General features: G+C 39.0%; 1 protein-coding gene across 1 annotated transcript in view; it reads right to left on the reverse strand.

The window, feature by feature from the left end:
• LOC128694036 (activating signal cointegrator 1 complex subunit 1) overlaps window positions 1–23,760 on the reverse strand; it is a 56,097-nt gene that overhangs the window by 17,869 nt on the left and 14,468 nt on the right. Inside the window, exons 4-7 of the mRNA XM_070079836.1 lie at window positions 20,169–20,320; window positions 18,584–18,747; window positions 14,405–14,571; window positions 2,113–2,252 (exon numbers count right to left, since the gene is read on the reverse strand). Of these exons, the coding sequence (XP_069935937.1) occupies window positions 2,113–2,252; window positions 14,405–14,571; window positions 18,584–18,747; window positions 20,169–20,320 (623 nt within the window). The remainder of the gene's footprint in view (window positions 1–2,112; window positions 2,253–14,404; window positions 14,572–18,583; window positions 18,748–20,168; window positions 20,321–23,760) is intronic.

A 23,760-nucleotide genomic window follows, 5' to 3' on the forward strand; every position in this document is an offset into this window, starting at 1 on the left:
CCCACTAAATTACAGCAAAGTAGAAAGTAGAAACATTTTTCACTCCAGCAGAAGGCCATGCAGACTGACTAACTGACATCAGAACAAATCCCATAGATTTCAAAAAAGAAATGGATAATATGCCCACTCACTCAGCACCTGGACCAGATTCACAAAATGCCCTATTTATAAAGAAGTACAAAGTACCACTAGTAAGAGCCCTCAGTATTCTCTGGAGAAAGAGCTTAGATCTAGGTGAAATACTGGAGGCCTTAAAGAGTGCAGACATAGCTCCTTTGCATAAGGGAGATAACAGAGCACTAGCTAAATATTACAGGCCAGTAGCCCTAACTTCTCACATCATAAAAATCTTCTTAAGAGAGATGAGATGGCAGATTACAAATTTCATGGACCAGCACAACCAGCATAACTCGAACCAGCATGGGTTTAGAGCAGGACGATCATGCCTGTCACAGCTGCTGAAACGTTATGACAAAATTACGGAGGCATTAGAAGACGACCAAAATGCAGATGTGATTTACACAGGCTTTTCAAAGGCATTTGACAAATGCGATCATGGAGTCATAGCGCACAAAATGAGGGCCATGGGCATTACGGAGAAGGTAGGCAGATGGATTTTTGGGTTCCTAACACACAGAACTCAAAAAGCAGTAGTAAACAGAGCAAGATCCAACATCAGTGAGGTAAAAAGCTTAGTGCCCCAAGACAGTGAACTTTTTACCTTGCTGGCACCTCTGCTGTTTCTCATCCTCATAGCATAGATAAAAACACCCGTCACACTTTTGTATCATCATTTGCAGATGACACTAAAATAAGCATGAAAGTCACTTTGGTAGAAGACACTGAAAAATTACAGGAAGACATAAGCAGGGTTTTCCAGTGGGCAGTGGAGAACAACATGACATTCAATGGTGATAAGTTCTAGCTGCTTAGGTATGGAAAGAATGAAGAACTCAAAAGGAACACTGTATATAAAACTCAAGAGGGTCACCAAATAGAATGAAAGGAACAAGTAAAAGACCTGGGAATAATTATGTCAGTTGACCTTTCTTTTAAAGACCATAACAAAACAAAGATTACAACAGCCAGGAAAATGACAGGGTGGGTATTGAGAACTTTCAAAACAAGGGAAATAATGCCAATGGTGGCACTCTTCAAATCGCTTGTGCTTCCTTATTTAGAATATTTCTCACTGCTGATGGCCCCGTTCAAAGTAGGAGAAACATCAGAGCTGGAACAAATACAGAGATCGTTTATGGCTCACACTGAGTCAGTAAAACACGTAAATTACTGGGAACATCTTCAAGTCTTGAACATGCACTCCTTGGAGCAGAGGAGAGAAAGATACATGATAATATATAACTGGAAAGTACTCGAGGGCATGGTCCCAAATCTGCACACTGCCATAACATACTGGAGTGAGAGATATGGGAAGAAGTGCAGAATAAACCCAGTGAGGCACAGGGATGCAGTAGGGACAATAAGGGAACACTGTATCAACATTTGGGTTCCTAGTCTATGCAATATCTTACCAAAAGATATCAGAAACAAGGCTGGAACAAGTGTAGAAGCCTTCAAGATGGATATGTGGGGCAGCAGGGCTCCAGCAGCAATAGCCTACTTGACCAAGCAAGCACCAGACAAGAGTAGTAAAACTCTCAAAACTCTTCAAAGGTATATCAAAGGTAAAGGTACTGATCTATGGAGGAAAGCTTGGCACTGCTGTTGGAAGCGAACCATATTCAATTAGGGAAAGGATGGGGGTAAGGATCAATATCCAACATCAAGCATACATTTGGAACCAGTAATTCTGTTACTGTATTAGGAACTTAACTGAAATGAAAGACCACTGGGGAGAACCCTACTTACAGACTTTCTACACATGAAGTTGCAAACATTTTCATGTGCCGTGATGAAGGTCCTAAGTATGCATACCTAAGACAATGAACAGTATCGATTCTACCCCATTTACTTGAAAATAAAAGTAGCTTGGCAATAAATTATAAGGGATCAAACCCATGCATACAATGAACTTATTACCTATGTGAATTTATAGTGTCATCAGTAACAAGTATTTTTCCTACTGACAAAGCATAGGAATGATGCACTAACCTCCAAGATTTGTCGTGCATTGAATGACTCTCTATCTCTTCCAGCTTTTGTGTCTGTAACACCATCTCGATCGTGACGGAAAAGTGTGTTCATCAACGTCACGTGAAGCTTTACTCTTTCATACTGTTTGTTCACCACACCTGTTGAAATCAAACAAATTCATTGCTTAAAGACTCACGAAATCATAATAACATGATTGCAAACAAACCACTATACGAGTGGGGATAGAACCCATGGTGAGTGAGTCATAAAACTTCAGGCCAGTGCTTAAGCCACTGGGCCAGCTGGAAACAATAAGATTCACCCAACTAGGTAGTATATTTATACACCACAGGGTCAGCATGGGCCCCGCTGTGACTGCAAATGCAAGTTTTTACAGATGAATCTCCCACCAATATGGCTGTGATGAACTCTAGTTCAAGTCTCCTCAAAGCCATCATCATGATGACTTTGGATGAATCCTGTTGCAGTCAGCTGACCTAGAGGCTTACTTACTGGCCTAGAGTTTTATGACTCACTCATCATAGGTTTTAACTTCACCTGTACTCACCTAGATGAGGTTGCAGGGGTCAAGTCCAAGCTCCTGGCCCCGCCTCTTCACTGGTCGCTACTAGGTCACTCTCCCTGAACCATGAGCTTTATCATACCTCTGCTTAACCCTTTGACTGTCGCGGCCATATATATACGTCTTACGAGGTACCGTGTTTGACGTATATGTATACTCATAAATTCTAGCGGCTTCAAATCAAGCAGGAGAAAGCTGGTAGGCCAACATGTGAGAGAATGGGTCTGTGTGGTCAGTGTGCACCATATAAAAAAAATCCTGGAGCATGCAGTGCATAATGGGGGGAAAAAAAACTCCGACCGTTTTTTTTAATTAAAATGCCGAATTTGTGGTCTATTTTCGTATGGTATTTATGGTTGTATTCTCGTTTTCTTGGTCTCATTTGATAGAATGGCAAACATATTATAGAAATAGAGGTGATTTTGATTGATTTTACTATAAAAAGAACCTAGAAATGGAGCTCAAAGTAGGGTAAATGTTTGATTTTTGCCAATGTTCAAAAGTAAACAAATTATGCCATTGTCCAATAAATGTCCAACTAGCCATTCTAATATGTAGTCATGAATGGGTTGATGTTATTTATACAATTATTACAGTACTGCAGTAGTCTGCATAATAGTAAGTCTTCAATTTTTTGTTTGAATAAAAATTCAAAATAGAAAGCAAGAGTAATATCAGAGGGGCCTGGAGACATGACTGATGAACAAAGAAAATGTTATTTTAGAGCCAGGAATGTCTGCATTGTTCATTCTGGACCTTATTTTGAAATTGTCATATTTTTTAGTTTTCGTGAAATTGGCCAAATTGCAAATTTCTGACCACATTATTAGGTAGTTGAAATCGGTAAATGGGCAGTTTCTTGTACTCAATCGATAGAAAAAATGGAGTTCTAACGAAATAGCTATGAGTTTGGTCGACTGGAACAATGGAATTAGACGAAAATAGGGCTCAAAGTGGGCGAAATCGCCGATTTGTAAACAGCGCCGAGGTCGCTAACTTCGCGAGAGCGTAATTCCGTCAGTTTTCCATCAAATTTCGTTTTTTTGGTGTCATTACAATCGGGAAAAGATTCTCTATCATTTCATAAGAAAAAATAATTTTTTTTTTTTTGAAATTCTGCGACATCAGGAGACACCTCAGGATTGGGGGTTGCAACAGTCAAAGGGTTAAAGCTATGTATGGATCCTGCCTCCACTACATCACTTCCCAAATCATTCCACTTTCTGACTACTCTGTGACTGAAGAAATACTTCCTAACATCCCTGTGATTCATCTGTGTCTTCAACTTTCAACTGTGTCCCCTTGTTGCTGTGTCCCATCTCTGGAACATCCTGTCTTTGTCCACCTTGTCAATTCCTCTCAGTATTTTGTATGTCGTTATCATGTCCCCCCTATCTCTCCTGTCCTCCAGTGACGTCAGGTTGATTTCCCTTAACCTCTCCTCGAAGGACATACCTCTTAGCTCTGGGACTAGTCTTGTTGCAAACCTTTGCACTTTCTCTAGTTTCTTTACGTGCTTGGCTAGGTGTGGGTTCCAGACTGGTGGCGCATACTCCAATATGGGCCTAACGTACACGGTGTACAGGGTCCTGAACGATTCCTTATTAAGATGTCGGAATGCTGTTCTGAGGTTTGCTAGGTGCCCATGTGCTGCAGCAGTTATTTGGTTGATGTGCACTTCAGGAGATGTGCCTGGTGTTATACTCACCCCAAGATCTTTTTTCTTGAGTGAGGTTTGTAGTCTCTGGCCCCCTAGACTGTATTCTGTCTGCGGTCTTCTTTGCCCTTCCCCAATCTTCATGACTTTGCACTTGGTGGAGTTGAACTCCAGGAGCCAATTGCTGGACCAGGTCTGCAGCCTGTCCAGATCCCTTTGTAGTTCTACCTGGTCTTCGATTGAATGAATTCTTCTCATCAACTTCACGTCATCTGCAAACAGGGACACTTCGGAGTCTATTCCTTCCGTCATGTCGTTCACAAATACCAGAAACAGCACTGGTCCTAGGACTGACCCCTGTGGGACCCCGCTGGTCACAGGTGCCCACTCTGACACCTCGCCACGTACCATGACTCGCTGCTGTCTTCCTGACAAGTATTCCCTGATCCATTGTAATGCCTTCCCTGTTATCCCTGCTTGGTCCTCCAGCTTTTGCACTAATCTCTTGTGTGGAACTTTATCAAACGCCTTCTTGCAGTCCAAGAAAATGCAATCCACCCACCCCTCTCTCTCTCTTGTCTTACTGCTGTCACCATGTCATAGAACTCCAGTAGGTTTGTGACACAGGATTTCCCATCCCTGAAACCATGTTGGCTGCTGTTGATGAGATCATTCCTTTCTAGGTGTTCCACCACTCTTCTCCTGATAATCTTCTCCATGACTTCGCATTCTATACATGTCAGTGACACTGGTCTGTAGTTTAATGCTTCATGTCTGTCTCCTTTTTTAAAGATTGTGACTACATTTGCTGTCTTCCATGCCTCAGGCAATCTCCCTGTTTCGATAGATGTATTGAACATTGTTGTTAGGGGTACACATAGCGCCTCTGCTCCCTCTCTCAGGACCCATGGAAAGATGTTATCTGGCCCCACTGCCTTTGAGGTATCTAGCTCACTCAGAAGCCTCTTCACTTCTTCCTCGGTTGTGTGTACCGTGTCCAGCACTTGGTGGTGTACCCCACCTCTCCGTCTTTCTGGAGCCCCTTCTGTCTCCTCTGTGAACACTTCTTTGAATCTCTTGTTGAGTTCCTCACATACTTCACGGTCATTTCTTGTTGTCTCTCCTCCTTCCTTCCTTAGCCTGATTACCTGGTCCTTGACTGTTGTTTTCCTCATGTGGCTGTATAACAGCTTCGGGTCAGATTTGGCTTTCGCTGCTATGTTGTTTACATATTGTCGTTGGGCCTCCCTTCTTATCTGTGCATATTCATTTCTGGCTCTACGACTGCTCTCCTTATTCTCCTGGGTCTTTTGCCTTCTGTATTTCTTCCATTCCCTAGCACATTTGGTTTTTGCCTCCCTGCACCTTTGGGTGAACCATGGGCTCATCTTGGCTTTCTCATTATTCCTATTACCCTTGGGTACAAACCTCTCCTCAGCCTCCTTGCACATGGTTGTTACATATTCTATCATCTCATTAACTGGCTTCCCTGCCAGCAAACTAAACAACTGTACCATTATAAGTGAGTGAGTACTCATTGATATTTTCCAAGCTGAATCCACAGGTTGTGACTGCAGGTCAAACACAAGACAGAATTACTACATAGAGTTAGGGAGGTGGTGTCACTGCTTACAGGTTATGAGCTGTAGGTAATCACCTTACAAGAGGCCAGTTAGAAAACAATAAGTAATTTAGCATTTACAGTGGTCCCTCAATTATCATCCTTAATCCGTTCCTGGAAGTGGGACTATTATCGAAATAGACGATTTTTGAATCAATTTTCCCCATAAGAAATAATGTAAATACAATTAATCCATTCCTGACACCCAGAAGTATTAAAACAAAAATTTTTTTTACATGAGATATAGATGTAGTACATAAACAATACAATGGGACATGATGAATGAAACATTAACAGCATAACACTTACCTTTATTGGCGATTCTTCTTAGTGTATGGAAGACTGGAGGAGGAGAGAGATTGAATTACTGTTTGGAAGGGATATCCCCTTCCATCAACACCTCAGGTACCAAGTGCTTTTCTGGGGTTACTTCTCTTCTCTGTTTCTTAATGCCACTAGGACCAGCTTGAGAGTCACTGGAGTCCTGTCTCACAAAAAAAAACTGTCCAGAGAGCTCTGTTTCTGGCGTCTCTTTAAAACTTCCCTAAAATGGACCAAGACTCTGTCACTGTACAAGTTGCCGATATGCCTTGCAACATCCTTCTCAGGGTGATGTTTCTCCACAAATCTTTCCATCCTACCCCACATTTCAAAAATCTCCTTAATTTCTGAAGAAGGCACCTTCTTCCATCTCTCTTCCTCCTCCTCTGCAGCAAGATTCTGAGGTGCAATCTGTTGCTCTTCCTGCTAAAGCTCTTGCAGCTCCTCAGTGGTTAGCTCTTTGTTGTGGTCCTCCACCAACTCTTCCACATCCTCCAAACTCACATCCAACCCCATGGAACTCCCCAGTGCCACAATAGAGTTCACAACTGACATAGGCTCATCAGGGGCCACCTCAAACCCTTCAAAATCCCTCTTGTGGACACAACCTGGCCACAAGTTTCTCCAAGCAGAGTTCAAAGTCCTGGTAGTCACTCCCTCCCAAGCCTTACCTATAAGGCTTATGCAATGGAGAATACTGAAGTGTTCTTTCCAAAAATCTCTTAGGGTCAAGTGAGTGTCCGAGGTCATATTAAAGCACCTTTCAAACATTGCTTTGGTGTAGAGTTTTATAAAGTTTGAAATGACCTGCTGGTCCATGGGCTGGAGGAGAGGAGTGGTATTCGGGGGCAAGAACTTTACTGTGATGAACCCAAACTCCTTCAGAATTAGGTCATCCAAGTTTGGAGGATGAGCAGGTGCATTGTCCATTACTAGCAGGCACTTGAGATCCAATTTCTTTTCCAGGAGGTAATTCTTCACACTAGGGCCAAACACTTCATTGAACCACTCGACGAAAATTTCCCTAGTGACCCATGCCTTATTATTAGATTTCCAAAACACACACAATTTACTCATCATAACATTGTTTTTCTTGAACACTCTGAGATTTTCAGAATGGTACACTAGTAACGGCTTCACTTTGAAATCCCCACTAACATCAGCACAGAACACGAGCGTCAGCCTGTCTTTCATAGGCTTGAGTCCTGGCAGTGTCTTTTCTTCCTGAGTAATGTAGGTCCTCTTCGGCATTTTTTTCCAAAACAGGCCTGTTTCGTCACAATTGAACACTTGTTCAGGTTTCAGTCCTTCAGCCTCTATGTACTCATCGAATTCCTGCACATATTTTTCAGCAGCTTTTTGGTCCGAACTGGCAGCCTCACCATGCCTTATCACACTGTGTATGCCAGTATGCTTCTTAAATCTCTCAAACCAGCTTTTGCTGGCCTTAAATTCACTCACATCACCACTAGTTGCAGGCAATTTCTTTACCAAATCGTCATGCAACTGACTAGCCTTTTCACAAATAGTCAACATCATAAGACTATCTCCTGCTAATTGTTTCTCATTTATCCACACCAATATTAACTTCTCAACATCTTCGAGTACTGGTGATCTCATTTTTGTCAGCATATTTACCCCCTTTGCAACAACAGCTTCCCTGATTTCCTTTTTCTTGGCTATGATGGAAGATATGGTTGTACGGGATTTGTTATACGTGTACATCCTGGCCAGTTCGCCCACACATACGCCACTTTCATATTGTTCAATGATGTTTTTCTTAAATTCAATAGTATTTCTCACCTTCTTTACCAAAGGCTTTACCAAAGGCTTGCTTAGTTAGCACTTGCAAGCACTAAAATGAATGGAATATTATGAAATATTTCGTATGAACACGTGAGGGGACCGTCGCTCACTGGTAAACAATGGCACACTGGCTGGGAAGGGAGGCCAAGGCGGCTCAGAGCCATGAGTACGCGTCCAGGACGAAAGACAATTAGCGAGTTAACAGACCATTTGCGAGCCAATGTTTACATGAAATAACGCGACAATTTCCAAAATGGACGACTATCAGGCCAGACGATTATTGAGGGACCACTGTACAGTAGACCCCCGCATAATGTTGGCATCGCATAGTGTTAAATCCGCACAGCGATACATTTTATCGCTAAAATTTTGCCTCGCATAGTGTTAAAAAATTCGCTCAACGCGATTCGTCCAAGACACGTCCATGCGGCCTGAGCCAGCCTCACTTGTTCTGCCAGTGGCATTGTTTACAAGCCAGCCTCCGCGGTAACATTCAAGCATACAATCGGAACATTTCGTATTATTACAGCCTTTTTATAGTGATTTCACCTGAAAAATAAGTGACCATGGGCCCCAAGTAAGCTTCTAGTGCCAACCCTACAGGAATAAGGGTGAGAATTACTATGGAGATGAAGAAAGAGATCATTGCTAAGTATGAAAGTGGAGTGCGTGTCTCTGAGCTGGCCAGGTTATATAGTAAACCCCAATCAACCATCGCTTCTATTGTGTCCAAGAGAACGGCAATCAAGGAAGCTGTTCTTGCCAATGGTTTAACTGTGCTTTCGAAACAGAGATCGCAAGTGATAGAAGATGTTGAGAGACTGTTATTGGTGTGGATAAATGAAAAACAGATAGCAGGTGATAGCATCTCTCAAGCGATCATAAGTGAAAAGGCTAGGAAGTTGCACGAGGATTTAATTAGAAAAATGCCTGCAACTAGTGGTGATGCGAGTGAATTTAAGGCCAGCAAAGGTTGGTTTGAGAGATTTAAGAGGCATAGTGGCATACATAGTGTGATAAGGCATGGTGAGGCTGCAGTTCGGAGAGAGAAATTGAAGAAGTTGCCTACTTCAAAGATTAAGGAAATCTGTGCAAAGTGGCTTGAAGTGCAAACCTTCATGGATGAAAATCACCCTCAGACAGCTATTGCAAGCCGTGCTGGTGACTATTACACTGACACTGTTGTGAAACACTTTAGGAAAGTCATAAAGGAACGAGAGGTACAGGCCACTATGGACAGATATGTTGTGCGACAGAAGTCCAGTGACTCTGAAGCTGGTCCTAGTGGCATTAAAAGAAGAAGGGAAGCAACCCCGGAAAAGGACTTGACACCTCAAGTCCTAATGGACGGGGATTCCCCTTCTAAACACTAAAACCATCCAGTCTCCCCTCCTCCCATCCCATCAATCATCACCACATTTTCAATAAAGGTAAGTGTCATGTAACTGTGCATGTTTTCTTAAGTTTGTGTGTATTAAAATTAATATTTCATGTGGTAAAATTTTTTTTTTTCATACTTTTGGGTGTCTTGCACGGATTAATTTGATTTCCATCATTTCTTATGGGGAAAATTAATTCGCATAATGATAATTTCGCATAACATTGAGCTCTCAGGAATGGATTAATAGCGTTATGCGGGGGTCCACTGTATTTAGAATTGAAAAATATTCAAATTCAAATTTTTATTTATTTTGTGCAGTATACAGATAATGTAATAATGTTAGGCACAAAATAAAGCCAATATCATGCAATTAAGGGAATAACTGCTCATCGATATTGTAAATTCTACAACATTCCTCAGTAAACTGCCAGGCATCAGTTTACAGAGAAAGTGTAAAGACATAAGAAAGAAAAAATAAGAATTTATTGGTGAATCAAACTAAACAACTGTACCATTATAAGTGAGAGAGTACTCATTCATATTTTCCAAGCTGAATCCACAGGTTGTGACTGCAGGTCAAACACAAGACAGAATTGCTAAATAGAGTTAGGGAGGTGATCAGAGCAGAGGTGTAGGCATGCCAACAATTCTGTGTAACTGAGTATATAATGTGATATCCTAGGTACTAGGTTGGTAAACAGCAACCACCCAGGGAGGTACTACCATTCTGGCAAGTGAGTGTAAAACAAAAGCCTGTAATTGTTTTACATGATGGTAGAATTGCTGGTGTCTTTTTTCTGTCTCAAACATGCAAGATTTCAGGTACATCTTACTACTTCTAAGTACACTTAGGTCACATTACACATGAATGTACAAGGATATATATACACACCCCTCTGGGTTTTCTTCTATTTCCTTACTAGTTCTTGTTCTTGTTTATTTCCTCTTATCTCCATGGGGAAGTGGAACAGAATTCTTCCTCCATAAGCCATGCATGTCATAAAAGGCAACTAAAATGTCGGGAGCAAGGGGCTAGTAACCCCCTCTCCTGTATACAATACTAATGTTAAAAAATAGAAAATTTTGTTTATCTTTTTGGGCCACCCTGCTTTGGTGGGATACAGCTGGTTTGTTGAAAGAAAGAAGAAAGATAATGTGCTATGCATACTCTCTTGCTTTCTTGAAATCCAGGTAGCAATCAACAGTATGCTGGCTGCTACCTAGATTTCAAAAGCTCATTAGATAACTATCACGAACATGACCTGCAGACAACCTAGGTGCATATTTGTGAGAATGTTTCTCCAAGGGTTTGGAACAGTAATTAATGTAGCAGAGAAAAGTGACATGAAGAAAATATGCAGTAAACTCTCTCTTGTAATACATGAGATATGTTCCTGAAAATTGACACCCTATGAAAAACAGCTGTATGTGAAGAGAACAACATATGGGGAAAAATAAGATTACATTCCTAACACTGCTAAATTTGCCAAACTTTTTACATATTCTAAGTAAAAATTACTACAGTTTATCTTACCTTACATTCTGTTAGTTACTTGAAGTGCGCTATTACACTGTGGTCGCACTTGTCAAAGGTTCTTGCAAAGTTTGTGTATACTACATCTGCATTTTGTTTATCTTCTATAGCATCCAGGGCCTTGTCATAGTGGTCCAGTAGCTGGGACAGGCAGGAGTGACCTGCTCTAAATCCGTGTTGCCCTAGGTTGTGTAACTGATGGGTATCTAGGTGGTTGGCGATCTTGCTTCTTAGAATCCTCTCAAAGATTTTTATGAAATGTAATGTTAGCGCTATCAATCTGTAGTTCTTTGCAATTACTTTACTGCCACCTTTGTAGAGTAGGGCTATGTCTGCTGCTTTTAGTGAGTGTGGGATGACCCCTGTGTCCATGCTCCTTCTCCATAGAATGCTGAAGGCACGTGACAGGGGCTTCTTGCAGTTCCTGAAGAACATGGAGTTCCATGAGTCTGGGCCTGGGGCAGAATGCATGGGCATGTCATTTATTGCCTTTTTAAAGTCTTGTGGTGCTAGGATAATATCAGAGATTTTTGAGATGACCAAATTTTGGGTTTCGTTCATAAAGAATTCATTTAGATTGTTGACCCATAGTCTGGGTAATGGCTCACTTTAGTATCTCACTCATTTCTTTGCTGCCATCTGTGTAGGTTCCATCTTGCCTAAGCAGGGGCCCTATACTGGATGCTGTTTTACCCTTATATTTGGCATAAGTGAAGACATATATATATATATATTTTTTAATTTCCTTATTGGCTTTTAGTTCTTCCTGAGATTCTTGTCTCCTGTAAGATTCCTTAAGCTTAAGTTCGATATTTGCTATTTCTATGACCAGTGCCTCCCTTCGTATTTCAGATATATTGGCCCCTCTCAGCAACTCTGTGATTCTTCACCTTCGTCTGTATAGGAAGTCTCTCTCTCTCTCTAGTGGCCCAAAAAGAAAAACAAAAGTTTCTCTCTTTAAATTTAGCAATATATACAGGAGAAGGGGTTACTAGCCCCTTGTTCTCAGCATTGTAGCCACCTCTTATGGCGCACATCTTACAGAAGAAGAATTCTGTTCTACTTTCCCATGAAGAATGTGTTTCATATGCTCAATTAATTATAATGAAGAATCCAGGTTAACAATGAGTTCCTTCACTGATTCTACGGGTTGCAAACTGAGAGTACCACAATCAAAGGGATCAAAATCTCATCTCCAAATATGACCTTCCCAAAGAAGTGATTTCAGTAGTGACAAAGCAGTACATCCCTAAAACCACAACCAAAAAGTGTTGATCAGTAATCCATAATCATTGATGTCAAATGCAGCAGAGGGGTCCAACAAAAATTAACAGCAATGCATATCCCAAACAAATGTTCAGCACGAGATCATTATGAACTTTGCATAAAGCTGTCTCAGTTGAATGAATTGGTATAGATGTAGCACCAAGGCATGTAGTTTTTGCCTACCTTACTTTCTTCACTAGAACAGAGCTTAATGAATCTTGAATTAAATCAGTTATATGGCCAATAGCGACACTGTCCACTGGAACTCTAAATTTTGGTTTGTCAGTCAGAACCTGGTGATCTAGTGTTCACACCACACATGTTTAATAATCCCATCTTCAGTGGCTTTGAAGATGCTGGAGCACCATCTAGGGACAGTCTGAGCTAGAAGCAAAACGCTGAATTTTGTTTCAAGGAGCATTTCTAGAAAAATTAATATAACTTCTAGACTCTTGATCACCAGCACAAAAAGCACACCTAGGTGAACTATCCTTATGAGTACATTTTGCTGCAGTATGATGAAACTCCTGGCAATAATAAAAATGGGTCACCCAAAACCTCTCATTAACTCTGCATCTTGCCAAGCCAACAAATAAATACCAACCATTCTTAATAATGACATTTAAAATTTTGGGAAACACTTTAGAAAAACATTCACTAAGGGCACAACCTGTTTTAGACAGTTCCTGTACCTGAGGATTCTCAAGGTGAAAGACCAACTATCTTAGGCAGGATCTTGACTGGTTCAAAAACCACAAGCAGAAAGCCAGGGAAGCCTCAACATCCTGTTTTGCCTCAGAAGCTGAGAAGCTAAGCACCAAGACATGACAATTATTTTTTTTGGTCTCTCTTACCTTCTTTATTGGAAATGAGCTTAACAAGTCCTGAATTAAATAAATTACACGGCCAACAGCAGCACTGCTCACTGGAATGCCAGGTTTTGGGACAATCAGAACCTGCTTATCCTGAACTAATGTGTTCTTTCCACAGTTATTAATCCTGACGCACATGTGCCAGGATTAATAGTGGCTTTCTTTGTGCTTAACAATATTATATTATATGTAAATTACACTTTGTATACTACACAAAGAAATAAAATATTTTATAATTATGTCAGGCACCTTCTGAGCATGCATCTCCTTTGCTGATATTGCTTCTTCAATGCCATAATATTAAGTGCCTATCTAAACCCTTAAACCGTCCAAATGTAGATATACATTTGCACACGAAGCGCTCCGACCTTGATTTTCTCCATAAGAAACAATGTAAAAAAACATAGTTCTACGTTCGGAGTGCTATGCGAGCAAACATCGATCTACGTTTGGACAGTTTAAGGGTTAAGAAGACTGAAGGGGTATTTATAAACAAGAACACAAAACATTTTTTAATTAAAGTTTAAAAGAATCTATTACACTACTAAATTATTTTAATTATACAAAGCAGTATGGAAAATTAGTATAATACAAGTGGGCCCCACTTTACAGCACTTTGCTTTATGGTGTTTGGCTAATACCCATTCTTAAATAACAAAAAGTCACAATACTGTGACTGGAACAATTCATAAATAAAAAGCACACAGGAGAGGGGAGCTTACGACGACATTTTGGTCTGACCTGGACCATTCTCCATTTATTCAGACTTCCCACAATAAATATATTCACTATAAACTAATGATGCAAATATTTTAATATGAGTAATGTGTGCACTGTAAATGCATTTTTTAGGCCTAGGTCTATTGCCCACTTAATATATACAGTAAGTGTAAATTAGTTATCAGGCTTTTATATGCATCTGAAAGTGGAAAAAGGCTATGATTGGCTTCACAGTGATTTTTGCTTTACAGCAGTAGCCTGGATTCTAAACTGCTGTATAAGAAAGGCCCTCCTGTAATTTGAATAGTGTTTAGTTTAAATAATGTGACCACCAAATGGAATTCATTATTTACACTAATTGAGACTTGGCTGTAAATCACATTAAAGGTAATTACTTCGATAGCATGGCTAAAAAATGAAAAAAAAAATACTAAAAGCCTACAATGAATTTACATTCAGGAATTGCTAAATAAAATACTGTATTTTGGGTGTGGTTGACATTTCCCTCAATGGTACAGTATATAATGCAAATGTGTTTCAAGTACTTACCAGCTTTAAGAAACTCATCCACAAGGGAATCAGCAATAGTCTGGAGTGAATGAGACCAACTTAGGGCATTGACGCGGCCGTACAGAACATCAACCTCACCTGGGTCATCATTCATGTACTCGATGCCTTTCATTTCCACCCTGAGTTTCTCTTCAGCTAAATACTTCCTGACAAGAGAAAGTTACTTCTCAGTTTCAGTATCCATTATGAATAATTGGCAGATGTATCTACATACTTCTTGACACTGCTTTTGTGCTTTGTTATAACTTTTTAATGAATTATTTGGCTAATACAGTACTTACCTTTCTAGAAAAATGTAGCAATATTCATTAAATACATTACAAAAAATCTGGCTGTTGTTTATTCTTAGTAGTAAAGGATAAACAACAGCCAGGAATAATTGTATAAGTACTTATAGAAATTTTCCATGGGAAAGTGGAACAGAATTCTTTCTCTGTAAGATATGAGTGTTGTAAGAGGCGACTAAAATGCCGGGAGCAAGGGGCTAGTAACCCCTTCTCCTGTACAAATTACTAAATTTAAAAAGAAAAACTTTCATTTTTCTTTTTGGGCCACCCTGCCTTGGTGGGATACGGCCAGTTTGTTGAGAAAAAAAAAAAAAACTTATAGAAATGCTATTCATGTGCAGTTAAGTTTTGAAAGTTATGTATGTTACACATTTTAGTTTAACAAATAATCAACATAAAATCTTGAAAATTTGATTGCTGAACTTAATCTATATTTCAACAGGTAATGATGTTGCACCACTGGGACAAGTTAATATCCTTATCAGTGGTAAGTTTTTTTTTTTTCTCTCTTTTCTTCACATGGGTAATTTACACCATAAAATGAAAGATGTAATTCCCTGTCAGTCCCACACCTCAACATCCTAGTGTTCACTATCAGAATTGGTGTCTTCTAATTTTGATATCAGTATCTGCCTAAAAATTTGTTGGTATTTGGAGAGATGGATATGGCTGGGAGAGGGGGGAGGTTGCAGAGATTAGTAAATGAATTTGTGAGAGTATGCAAGAGGGATGTCAGATTGGGAGAGTTTGGGTATGGAGGAAGTGTTCAGATATTTGGTGCAATTTGTTAGCAAGTGGTTAACCCTTTGACTGTCGCAGGCCCCTTTCTGAAACTGTCATTCTATGTCGCAAAATATTCAAAAAAACAAATTTTTTCTTACCAAAATGTTAGGATTATTTTACTGAGTGTTTTAAGCCTAAAAATTTTTTTTTGCCATCAGGAGGCCTGGTCACAGACAGGGCCACAGGGGCATTGACCCCCAGAACTCTCTCCAGGTAAACTCCAGGTATAAACCAAACTGCTTTATACTAAATAGAGACAAGTCTTAAATATAGTGTACTAAGTATCAGTTACTACAGTCACATCCAGTATCATTATTACAACATTTTTGATTAGTACTTAATATCAACAAAGTTCAACAGCTATGAAAAAGGTTTAACTGACAGATGATGCATCATATATAAATTCCTTAATTAAGGTGAGATATGGTTATTGCAGGTGAAAAGTTATGTAAGCATTCCTCTGCACATTGTCAGTTAATTGTGACTTGCTCCATTCACAGTAGGATGGCTTTTATTTTTCATGAGTGATATCCATACAGTGAGAGAGCAATGAAAGTTGATCACATTATGCTGGTCAAGTTCCCAACATCAAAGTAGATATGGTAATAATCAAATTTCCAGGCATATGACATAATCTTAATCCTCAACTTCATGGCTTTTATACTTTTTTTTTTTTTTTGAGAAAGCTGTGGCAATGAAAAGTCTTCATACATTTGCATATAACAGTACATAATAAAAAGATATCCTGAAAACTGTGATACTTTACAGAGTTTAAAATACCTCTAGGAGCATTCTGAGCAAGTCAACTTGTTGTTAACATTTAAAATATTTTCCATGCATATACTTACTGTACTATAACAATAATAAGCTTTACAAGGAAGTTAATGAAGCAAGGAATCATGGTTTAATCAAGATACTTGGACCAAACAGTCATACATGAAGCTAAAATCAAACAAATACCCATCCAATATAATGGAAACAGGTTCATAAAAAATATATTTTTACCCCACAAAGCCTGTTAAAAAGTGTCACCAAGGTCTCAGCAGGAACCGCTGGTACAGTAGTTAGTGTAACTGCACTTTCTTTAAAAACGCTGAAGCTGAGGGAACATTTGAAATATGACATGTAGAAGAGTTGCTGTTTTTGGTTCCCTGGGATTCCTGTTTTGTAACCAGCATTATCTATGCTATGTCATTCATGCAGGGTCTTTATTATATAATACTATACAGTTTTTTCAATGCACTGACTGTCTGCCACCAAGGTAGGGTGACCCAAAAAGATAAACAAATTTTTTTTTTCTTCAACACACCGGCCATCTCCCACCAAGACAGGGTTTACCTGGAGAGGGTTTTGGGGGTCAATGCCCCCGTGGCTCAGTCTGAGAGCAGGCCTCATGGTTGATTAGGGTCTGATCAAGAGTGCCCTAAAAAGAAAGACAAAAGTCTTTCGTTTTAAATTTAGTAATTTAAACAGGAGAAGGAGTTACTAGCTCCTTGCTTCTGACATTTTAGTTGCCTCTTACAACACATATGGCTTATGAAGGAAAGATTCTTTTCCAAATCCCTGTGGAGAACTGTAAAATATTATTTATTATAAATCAGTTGTCTCCTATGGTCTAGAGCAGCATTTAATTTTTTCTTGTGGCATCTTGCATCACTAGTTATTTCTCAAGTGTCAGTTTTTCAGCACTTATTTTCTTAAAAATTTAATATAGTGCAAAAATCATGTGCTCTAGAAACTGGACAACAAATCACTGATTCACAATCTACATGCCTGAACAGCTATTACAGTATAACATCAATTTTAACAAATCTTATTTAATAGACAAAAGCTGTCTGGACAAAGTCCATAAATGAGGAGCAAAGTCCATTAAATTCATGATTGTTCATTATTGTTTGGAGCAAACTGGCTTTGAATTTAACTAACGATGTCCATTAACCCTTTGGGGGTCAGTCCATAATATTACGGCTTTGAAGCCAGTGTCGGTCCTGTAATACTACGCCAAAATTCTAGTGGCTTCAGATCTTGCGGGAGAAAGCTGGTAGGCCTACATGTGAGAGAATGGGTCTGCATGGTCAGTGAGAGCAGTATAAAAAAAACTGCGACCATGTGTATGGTTTAAAACAGCAACTTTGCAGTGTATTTATGGTCGTATTCTCATTTTCTTGGTCTCATTTGACAAAATGGAATGTTCAAGAGCTTGAAATCGAGCTCTTGAACATTGATTTTTGCCGATGCTCAAGAGTAAACAAATCACATCACGCATCCAATACATGCCAACTGGCTGGTCTAATATGCATTCTCGAATGTGCGGATATTATTTATTCTATTATTACAATTATGAAGTAGTCTGAATAACAGTAAATAATCTATTTATTGTGTGAATAAAAATTCAATATGAAAAGCAAGCATAATATAAGAGGGGCCTGGAGACGTGACTAATGAACAGAGAAAATGTTATTTTAGTGCCTGGAATGTCTACATTACTTATTCTGGACCTTGCCTTGAAATTGGCCTTTCTTAAATTTTGTGTGAAATTTGCTAAATTAGTAATTTCTGATCACTTTACTGGGTAGATGAAATAGCTAAATGGGCAGTTTCTTGTACTCAATCGGTAGAATAAAAGTAGTTCTAGCTAAACAGTTATGAGTTTGGTCGACTGGAACAATGGAATTAGACAAAAGAGGGCTCAAATTGGGTGAAATTGCCAATATGTAAATATCACCAAGACTGCTAACTTTATGAGAGTGTAATCCCATAAGTTTTCCACCAAATTTCGTACTTGTGGTTTCATTACCTTCGGAAAAAGATTCTCTACGATTTCATGAGAATTTTTTTTTTTAAATTCTTCGACCCTGTGAGTAAAATTGCGAGCAGGCGTCGAGACCCTCGAAGGGTTAAATCATTGTTACTGTCGACTGGGTAAATTGAAATTGGATTTCAGCGATGAAGTTTATTAAATCCAGCATTGTCTGTTATTGTTAAGTTTATGGAAAAACAATTATCTCACTTGGATTTAATGGATAATCAGCATTGCAGGATGCCCTCTCTTAATAAAAACTGAAAAATATTTTTGGGTTCAACTAACCTTAAAACATTTTCTGGACATTTAGCCAGTGCTTCCAGAGCTTGCCGGCGCTCACGTTCATCTGCTAACACCATGACACACAGTGTTAGATGAAGTTTGGCAGGCTCTTGAAAAATTGACTCATCAACGCCTCGGCAATCTCCGCACTTCTCTAGCACTTCTTTCTGCATAAGCAAGAGAAATATAAACTATTACTGCTATGAAACTTACTATATCCAAGAAGCACGACAAACATTTCGAGTGCATAATGATAAAAGCTTACCATTTTGATGACATTACTGTAGTACTGTGCAGCAATGTCTCTAGTAGACAAAAGCAGTGGTGATGTGCATCAAAGATCCCACATCCACATCTGTGCTAACAGACAAAGGTGCCTTAACCCTTTCAGGGTCCATGCTATAGTACTAGTTTTGAGCTCAAGGTCTGTGCCATAGAACTAGGTGATGAGCTCAGCTCACTCAGATAAGCTGTGAGCAGTAAATTTTGGCCTAGGCATGAGAGAATGGGTCTATGCCACGAGTATGCACAATATAAAAAAAAAAACCCGCTCCACACAGTGCATGATGAGAAAAGCAAAACTGTAATTGTGTGTATGGTTTAAAACTGAGAATCTGCAGTTTATTTTTGGATTGTTTTCATGGTTTTATTCTCAGTTTCTTGGTTTCCTTTCATACAATTGAAGATATATTACAGAAATAGAGATGATTTTAATTTCAGGACTGGAAGTAGTTTAAAACTGAGCTCAGAGTAATGGAAATATTTAATTTTTATCAATATTCCAGAGGACACTAATCACATCACTCATCTAGTATATATCCAACTGGCCAGTGTAATATGCAATCATAAATGAGCTGACATTATTTCTTTCTTTCTTTCAACACACAGGCCATATCCCACCAAGGCAGGGTGGCCCAAAAAGAAAAACGAAAGTTTCTCTTTTAAATTTAGTAATTTATACGGGAGAAGGGGTTACTAGCCCCTTGCTCCCGGCATTTTAGTTGCCTCTTACAACACGCATGGCTTATGGAGGAAGAATTCTGTTCCACTTCCCCATGGAGATGACATTATTTATACAATTTTAATAATGCAGTAGTCTGCATAACAGTAAATCTTCTATTATTTGTTTGAATAAAAATTCAAAATGGAAAGCAAGTGTAACATAAGAGAGGCCTGGGGACATAACTAATGAACACAGGAAATGTCATTTTAGTGCCAGGAATGTCTACATTGTTTATTCTGGACCCTATTTTTAAATTAGCATTTTTTAATGAGTGAAATTCGCCAAATTACCAATTTATGATCACATTATTGGATAGTTGAAATAGTTAAATAGGTGGTTTCTTGTGATCAATTAACAGAATCGAAGGCATACTAACAAAATAGCTAAAAGTTTGGTTGACTGGAATGATGGAATTGGCCTGAAACAGGATTCAAAGTGGGCGAAATCACCAGTGCATAAATATCGCAGAGACCATTAACTCTGTGAAAGCATAATTCAGAAGCCCGTTCCACAGGTCAGACATCTCAATAAAGTCCCACTCTGCAACTGTAATTTTTCCTCCACAAATAACAAGTTTCCACAAACCTTAAACTCAAGAAATTTTTCTTGTATTGCAGGTTTATTCAGAGGGATAGAAAGAAAATGGGTAAACGGTGACTTTTTGCGTGCCTGCTCGACTAACAGCTCTATCTTGAGGCGTGCTTGCCGAACTGTCTTCACATCCTTACCAGTCACTACTGTCAAAATTAAAAACACAATGGGACATTTAGCAAAGTGACTTTAAATACAAAATTAAAATTAAGGACACAATCAAATGATATTAAACTAGTTTAAGCTTATGTTAGATATTGTAAATAGGTGATGAGTAAGACACATGTGCAACATAGGTCACTTATCAGCTATGTTACAATACCTAGCCCTAAACACACAGGGGCTCTGTTCCAACAAGTTCTGCGAATGTAGAGTTAACGAGTAACAAAAATGTGGCCGTGTAAATTTTATTTCAGATTTGAGCTCATTATGTATTTGAGAGGCAAATATCTCATTAAAATATTGCTTACATTTGCTTAAGACTGACAATCATCTTGAGAATGACCAGAAACAAGTGAAATTTGGGTGTGGAGTTTGGGGCCAGCGAATTCAGGGGTTAGACTGAGATTCACTAGTTTAGGAAAGTACAGTGGACCCCCGCTTAACGATCACCTCCCAATGCGACCAATTATGTAAGTGTATTTATGTAAGTGCATTTGTACATGTATGTTTGGGGGTCTGAAATGGACTAATCTACTTCACAATATTCCTTATGGGAACAAATTCGGTCAGTACTGGCACCTGAACATACTTCTGGAATGAAAAAATATCGTTAACCGGGGGTCCACTGTATAATATTTTTCTAATTTGCTGATAATGTCAAAACTGTTATTAATAATTCTAAACCCATTAATAATAGTTACGAAAGTTATTAATCATGTTATACCTTTTACAGTGGACCCCCGCATAACGCTCACCTACGAATGCGACCAATTACGTAAGTGTACAGTGGACCCCCGGTTAACGATATTTTTTCACTCCAGAAGTATGTTCAGGTGCCAGTACTGACCGAATTTGTTCCCATAAGGAATATTGTGAAGTAGATTAGTCCATTTCAGACCCCCAAACATACACGTACAAACGCACTTACATAAGTACACTTACATAATTGGTCGCATTCGAAGGTGATCGTTATGCGGGGGTCCACTGTATTTATGTAAGTGCGTTTGTACATGTATGTTTGGGGGTCTGAAATGGACTAATCTACTTCACAATATTCCTTATGGGAACAAATTCGGTCAGTACTGACACCTGAACATACTTCTGGAGTGAAAAAATATCGTTAACCGGGGGTCCACTGTACAACCATTACTGATAATTATGCACCTGTTTATCAAAAGTATTATAGTTATTAATAAATAATAATTGCTTCAACTGTTATTAATAATTATATACCTATTATTACTAGTTATGACTCACGAAATTGTAATGACATGATTGCAAACAAACCATACCCCAGCCGGGATTGAACCCGCGGTCAGAGAGTCTCAAAACTCCAGCCCGTCACGTTAGCCATGACGGGCTGGAGTTTTGAGACTCTCTGACCGCGGGTTCAATCCCGGCCGGGGTATGGTTTACTAGTTATACAACTCTTAATAATAATACTAAAACTGTCACAATTATTAAGGTTATAAATTTTATCAAGAGTTACACACAATACTGAATCTGTTTATGACTATTGTTAAAGCTGTTACTATTAATGTTATAATCATTAATAATATTACAACTATTATTGTTACAACCATTAATAATATTACAACTATTATTAATGTTACAACAATTAATAATATTACAATTATTATTTATGTTACAACCATTAATAATATTACAACTATTATTAATGTTACAACCATTAATAATATTACAACTTGAAGATTGAGACACTTATGCAGCATATGGGAATCTTTATTCAGGAAACGTTTCGCCACACAGTGGCTTCATCAGTCAAATACAAAGAGGAAGGCGTAAGGAGAGGAGGAGAATGAGGTAATCAGTCCCTCAACCTGGAGTCGATGTGTTCAGTCCATCAATCTTGTAGAATGTACAGCATAGGGCCGTAGACGTGGCTTATATACTGTAGTGAGGTGACGTGAAGCAGATGGAGGCGAGGTCATAGTGGTACCATCCACTGCAGCATCATGGGATCTTGTTACAAAGAATTCTTCAACACTTGTTCAACCTTTGGACGAAGACCTACTTCGACTAGTGGATGGTACCACTATGACCCCGCCTCCATCTGCTTCACGTCACCTCACTACAGTATATAAGCCACGTCTACGGCCCTATGCTGTACATTCTACAAGATTGATGGACTGAACACATCGACTCCAGGTTGAGGGACTGATTACCTCATTCTCCTCCTCTCCTTACGCCTTCCTCTTTGTATTGGACTGATGAAGCCACTGTGTGGCGAAACGTTTCCTGAATAAAGATTCCCATATGCTGCATAAGTGTCTCAATCTTCAACTTGTCGGTTTTTCAAACCATTCATCACAATATTACAACTATTATTAATGTTACAACCATTAATAATATTACAACTATTATTAATGTTACAACCATTAATAATATTACAACTATTATTAATGTTACAACCATTAATAATATTACAACTATTATTAATGTTACAACCATTAATAATATTACAACTATTATTAATGTTACAACCATTAATAATATTACAACTATTATTAATGTTGCAACCATTAATAATATTACAACTATTATGTTACAACCATTAATAATATTACAACTATTATTAATGTTACAACCATTAATAATATTACAACTATTATTAATGTTACAACCATTAATAATATTACAACTATTATGTTACAACCATTAATAATATTACAACTATTATTAACCCTTTGACTGTCGCAACCCCCAATCCTGAGGTGTCTCCTGGTGTCGCAAAATTTAAAAAAAAAAATAAAACATTTTTTCTTATGAAATGACAGAGAATATTTTCCCGATTGTAATGACACCAAAAAACCGAAATTTGATGGAAAACTGACGGAATTATGCTCTCGCGAAGTTAGCGACCTCAGCGCTGTTTACAAATCGGCGATTTCGCCCACTTTGAACCCTGACTCAAGAAATCGTAATGACACGATTGCAAATAAACCATACCCCCGGCCGGGATTGAACCCGCAGTCATAGAGTCTCAAAACTCCAGCCCGTCGCGTTAGCCACTAGACCAGCTAGCCACAATAAGATTCATCCAACTAGGTATATTTCTACACCATAGGAAAGTTAGCACAGGCACCTCTGTGACCACAAATGCAAGTTTTTACAGACGAATCTCCAGCTAGCGTGGCCGTGACGAACTCTAGCTGGAGATTCGTCTGTAAAAACTTGCATTTGTGGTCACAGAGGTGCCTGTGCTAACTTTCCTATGGTGTAGAAATATACCTAGTTGGATGAATCTTATTGTGGCTAGCTGGTCTAGTGGCTAACGTGACGGGCTGGAGTTTTGAGACTCTATGACCGCGGGTTCAATCCCGGCCGGGGGTATGGTTTACTTTGAACCCTATTTTCGGCTAATTCCATTGTTCCAGTCGCCCAAACTCATAGCTATTTCTTT

This window comes from Cherax quadricarinatus, chromosome 6 (assembly GCF_038502225.1).
Source record: "Cherax quadricarinatus isolate ZL_2023a chromosome 6, ASM3850222v1, whole genome shotgun sequence".
NCBI lineage: Eukaryota > Metazoa > Arthropoda > Malacostraca > Decapoda > Parastacidae > Cherax > Cherax quadricarinatus.